Source organism: Pteropus vampyrus, unplaced genomic scaffold (assembly GCF_000151845.1).
Source record: "Pteropus vampyrus isolate Shadow unplaced genomic scaffold, Pvam_2.0 Scaffold444, whole genome shotgun sequence".
Classification (NCBI taxonomy): Eukaryota; Metazoa; Chordata; class Mammalia; order Chiroptera; family Pteropodidae; genus Pteropus; species Pteropus vampyrus.
Genome location: NW_011889225.1, coordinates 850,941 through 857,016, shown reverse-complemented (window position 1 = coordinate 857,016; position 6,076 = coordinate 850,941). Strand labels below are relative to the sequence as shown.

Genomic DNA, 6,076 nt, shown 5'->3' with positions numbered 1-6,076 from the left:
GTTTACATAGGAAATACCAAAAAACCTACAAAGCAATTATTAGAAGTAATAAGTACATTTCCAAGGTGGCAAGATATAAGGTCAATATACTAAATCAATTGTATTTTATACAATGACAAAAGAAAATTGGAAAACAAAATTTTAAATACAATTCCACTTAAAATAGCAGCAATAGCAGCAAGTGAATCTAACAAGACATGAATTTAATCATAATCCCACCTAGATTCTTTTTTTTCTTTTTTTTGGTGGAAACTGACCACCTGATTCTAAACTGTATATGGTAATGCAAAAGAAATAGTATATCCAAAGCAGTATTGGAAGAAAAACAAAAAAAAAAACAAGTTGTGTGATTATAATACATGACTTCAAGACATTCAAAGCTACAGTAATCAAGACAGAATGCTAATGGCATAAAAATCCACAATTTTTCAAACTTCAACGGTCATTTGATTTAATTTTTTACACAGGTCCCAAAGCAATTCAATAAGAAATGGAAAGCCTATTCCACAAATGGTTTCGAACACATGGATATCCATTTGACAACCATACACCATATACACAATTAATTTAAAATGAATCATTTTAAATTATAATAAAATAAAAACAGATACTATAAAACTTCTAAAAGGGAACAGGAGACTATGAAGGAAACATGTTTTTAGAGAAGGCAAAGATTTCTTAAGATACAGAAAGCAGTAACTAACTACACATGAAAAATGATAAATTATACATAAAAACTAAAATTTCCTGCTCATCAAAATACCCTGTTAAGTAAATGAGTATGCATGCCACAAACTGGGAGGAAAATACCCTCAAAATACATATCTGATGACATACTAGTATCTAGTATATACAAAGAACTCCTACAACTCAATAATAAAAATGCGGGCAAGATATGAATAGCCACTTCACAGATATAACTAATGACCAATAATTTCATCGAAAAGTGCTCAACATCATTAGTCATCAGGGAAATGCAAATTAAAACCACACTGTGTTATCAGTACATAGTATATATCTACCAGCATGGCTAAATTAGAAAATCAAAATTATCAAATGATGGTGAGCATGTGAACAACTGAAATTCCTACACATTGTTAGTGCGACTGTAAAATAAACTACTTTGGGAAAAGATCTTGTGGTTTCTTACTAATATAAACATTTACCTATCTATCCTATGACCTAGGAATTCCACTCACAGGAATTCACCCAAGAGAAATAAAAACACATATCCAAAAAAAGATTTGCACATAAATGTTTATAGTGGCTTATTTTCATGATAGCCAAAATCTGGAAATAGTTTTGGTATATGTCAACAAGAGAATGGAGAAACTGTGGTAGATTTATTCAATGGAATATTCAACAACTATAAGGGCAAAATACTGATCAATACTACATTATGAATAAACCTAAAAAAAAAAACCATGCTGAGAGGAAGAAGTCTTGTTCAAAAGAGTTTAAACTGTATGATTAAATTTATGTGAAGTTCTAAAGCAGGCAAATCCGATCTAGGGTGGGAAAAAATCAAATTAGGTGCTACCTTTGTGGAGATGAAAGTGAGGATTGACTGGTGAAGGGCACAAGAAAACCTTCACGGATGATGGCAATGTTCTATATTATATGATAGAGTTATACAGGTGTTTATACTGTACTTCATACTGTACTTCAGTATGTAAATTTTATCTCATAAAAAGAACTATAAAGTATTTAACTCTAGTTAATGATAAATGGATGCTGAAATAATCAGGAGGTGATGCATGTTAATGTCTTCAACTTACTCTAAAATACATCAAAAATAAGATGGGTTGACGAATGGATAGAGGGATGAAAAGATGTAGATATGTGATAAATAGAATAAAATGTAAGTTGAAGAATCTAGGTGGTAGATACATGAGTATTCACATAATTCTTTCAACTGTCTGTATGTTTGGTGATGGTCATAATACAATGGAACAAAATTACTAGTTTTGTGATATTAAAATAAGTGTAATTTTTCTAGGTCCAAATATTTCTTTCCTAAAATAAGGAGAAAGTTAAACTATCTTTTACCCCTAGAAGTCCTTCCACAAATATGATTGAATTGTGCCCTCTGCCATGTATCTACATAAAAATTACAGCCAGATTCTGATCACATCTTCTTCAAAATAATATTAAAATGCACTTTTCCTTTCTAATTACACCTTATAACTCATACCATCATCAATTTTTCAGAAACTTAAGGTCTAGCGCATCGAATTCCTGATACTATGTACACGTTTTTGTGGTTGCCTGCTAGAAATTTTGGTATCTCCATGAAAAGATTTCTGTGACAATATCTGCCTGGCATTTTGTACTGAACAGCTTTCTATTAAGATAATTCAGACTCTGATAAGAATTTTAAACTAACATTTAACCCTGTCTCATATTCTTAGATTACCTTTGCCCAATCGAATATTGTGATGCAACATAAAATTAAATGATCAGTATTTTCCTCTTACCTACTTTAAATTTTAATGTCCTCTGGACAAGCAAATAATGTGCATGTGGTTTAATTATTACTTTTCTTAATTTTTATATTAGTAGTCAATGTCATTTTCATCATATATCAATCTAATGAAGTCTATGAACCTTAGAAAATCGTTAAGCACTCATTCACACAAACACACACAACTCTATCTACAATTTTAGGAGATTCACAGGTCCCTGAAGCCCATCCATGATCCATGTTCTATACCTTCATCTCAGCTCTTTATGAAAGTGTACACCAAGGAATGCTAGGATGGATCAGAGTGTTAAAGATAACTAAGTGGGAATGAGTTATATTATTTCAGCCTAAGGCAAAAATAAAATTAGGAACATTTTAGACAGCCTCCAATTTCTACAGCACAGGAGTCAAGAAAAGTTAAGAAGATAATGTTAGGTAGGATGCATATGTGAAGGGCTATGCTTTGGGGCACTGCTTCTCAGAACAGCATATTTTTCAGCATACTGTGAAGGATATTTTGCTGCATGGAGACTCCCCACCATCACCACCACCACCCATGCCTTAACAGCAGCTCTAGGAAGAGTGTGACACTCCCACAGTACCAGTGAAAGGCTTGAACCTTCAGAAAATGCCTCAGGACTCCAAGCCAAAGGCAGAAACACATGAAACTAGATGAGATGACTTGTTCATGGGCCCATACAGTGCAAAAGCTCCTTGCAAGGGCTCTGATTCTTAGAGCGCAGCTTCTGCAAGCCAGAAAGCCGGTTCGTTCCCTCCACTTTCTTTCCGCCACACGCCAATGCATCATGAGGACCATTTAGAGGATATCGGAATTCCTGTGGGGATGCTGTTTTCACAGCCTAAAGCAACTCAGCTTATCTTCATGTCCACATTTATTGGGAGACCACAGAAGAATTATTCACAGTGTTTTTCCCATGCTCCCCAGTGCCAGCCCACGCTGATAGCATTTACTATGCGGAAAAAGGAATATAAATAGTTCTTTGAAGGGGGAGAAACACTTGATCATACTTACCTAAAAGTAATTTAGGAAAATTTGATGTTTCGATATTATGATAATATACTATTGATGTCGTAGTGGCAACAAATCCGATCACAGCCGGCATGAAGAGGTGGAGGTGCCGGGACTCCCGCCGTCTACGGAGAGCGGTACAGTGTCAGTGTCTACGGCTGGTGACTCCAGGCAGTCTCTCATTTTGTTTCCAACTTACACATTAAAATTCTCTCTTAGAAATAAGGTATTTAAAACACAGAATGTAGTAGTACTTGCCAAGTGAACATACAAAGGAAGACTATATAGGGAGACACACTTCCGCTAAAAGGATTCATCCTGACGTGGAAGGCTGGGTAAATGCAGCTCAACAAGAGCTTAATGCCTATAACAAAAGCACATATGTAACGACTCCCATACTGAAGGACAGATCTGTTGAAATAATTTAACACCTACAGCAAGTGAAAACAATCGACTGAATGTGAACTCTAACATACATAAAAAAGTATGTTTCTCTTTTGATAGCTTCCCTAAACTTTTCAATGATTTCTCCATTTTCATTAATTCATTGAACACATAGGTGTTTGCTGGTCAAGACACTGTATCAGATTCTGGGCGCAACAGTGAACAAGACAAGATACGGTGTCTGCGGTCACAAAATCTAGAATTTATTGAGGAGAGTAGTAGTAAATAGGACACTATAACACGTGAAGGGATGGTGAGCGAGCGCATACTCTGTTTGAGACAGAGTAAGCCTTGTGAAGGAATAGACTTCTAAACTGAGACCTTAAGAATGAGAAACTGCTACCCAGAGGAAAAAAGAGGACCATTCCAGGCAGAAGGTTCAAGGGTGTTGCAGACAATTCAGTATGGTTGCAAGGGGCCTCGGCTTCATTCTGAGGGCAACAGAGAGCTTTGGGTGGCTCAGAAACATGACAGCACAGATTTGCATGAACAACTCTCAATTCCATTTGCATTAATAATGCCATACAGTTAAACATTAATATTTTCTCATATTACTTAAATATATTAGTACATAAATGGTATAGAGAAGAAAGTAACTAGTAACTAGAAAGAGTAAGGGAGAAAGGAACATTTGGGAAAGTCATTTCAGAGGAGGTATGGTTGACAATGGGAACTGAAATATAAAAAGGAGTCCACTAGTCAGGAAAGTGGTGGAAGAGCATTTTAAAAAGAGGGAACAGAAATGTGCAAATACATAGAAGCATAAAACAATGTAGCATGTTCAAATTTTCAAGTAGTTCCTTAAATAGAAAATCTGAGATAGGATGTATCATGAAAGGCTTTGTGTGCCAAGGTAAGGAGCTGAAATCTAATCTCACAGGTGAGAAATGATAAAAACCTGAATTAAACTTTGGCAGCAGAAACATGGAGGAAATAATATATTTGAAAAATGTTAATTATTAAAATGGACAGGACTTTAATAGTGTTTAGGTCTGAGGCTGATAATGATGGAGACGTAGAAAACAATTCTCATGGTGTTTGGGTGGACGGTGGTGTGAACAAATAAGATTTTGAGCAGATTGGAGAGAGGAAGCTAATAAGTTTCAGTAGCAATGCGTACATTGTGGAAATGTCTAATAAAAATGCAAAGAAATTGTCTAATAGGCTAGTGTATGTAGCGATTTTGAACGTTATCAGTGATAAATTTTGAATCATTAATATACACATGATAATGAAAATGTGAAACTACTATGATAACATAAAAACTGGCTTAAAAACCACCCACCATCTCCCAGAAATAGTTCAAAATAGTCAAAGAGAAAAAGTAGGAAATAAATATTTCATCAGTAGAGAAATTAGAAAATGCTTCTAATACTCCTTAATTACTGAACCAAAGAAAGAATTTTTAAAAATCACTTAGTTAATAGAAAATTTAAAAATGAGCACACTACCAATTAAAGTCTGTAAAATGTTATCAAGACCACACCCAAGATATTCAAAAAGAAATAATTATAACAAATAAATTATTCCATTAAAGAAGTTAGAAAAAAATGACAAATCATTAAGAGAAGCAATAATAAAAGATGAATGAAGATAGCAGCAGCTACTGTAAGGTTTTATATTTACTGTGGCATTTCTTTATTAGGTATTTAAGGTGTATTTTAACCATGCCAGTATTTTTATTAGGATTGCTATCATATTGTTAGTGCTCTATTTACAAAGTTAGATAGATTTTTTATTCATTTTATTCTTTTTTTATTCGTTTTTTATTTATTCATTTTTAATTTATTTTTTTAAACTAGTTTCAAGATAAAATGAAAGAAAATGAAAAAAAAAGTTATATAGATTTTGAGCAGTTGCCCTAACCCTATTCTTTCTATTATTTTTAGAGTATGATTCACAGATATCAATGATCTGGTAGAAGCATATACATCCCATTACAGCAGAAAATCTTTAGTCAGAAAATTAAGAGGAAAAGCATACATTACAGGAGGACAAAACAATAATTTCAAAGCAAAGAAAATTATAGAAATAAAAAACAAAATGAAAATATAATAGTGAATATTTTAATATATACTTTTAGAATTTGATGGGTTAAATAATATAAAAATAATCAGTACACAGGACTTTAGTAATCC

At 33.5% G+C, this 6,076-nt stretch overlaps 1 protein-coding gene across 1 annotated transcript in view; it reads right to left on the bottom strand.

Moving 5' to 3' along the window:
* ABCC9 (ATP binding cassette subfamily C member 9) overlaps nt 1-6,076 on the bottom strand; it is a 120,603-nt gene that overhangs the window by 103,479 nt on the left and 11,048 nt on the right. Inside the window, 1 exon segment of the mRNA XM_011381579.2 lies at nt 3,498-3,619. Coding sequence (XP_011379881.1) covers nt 3,498-3,619 — 122 coding nt within the window.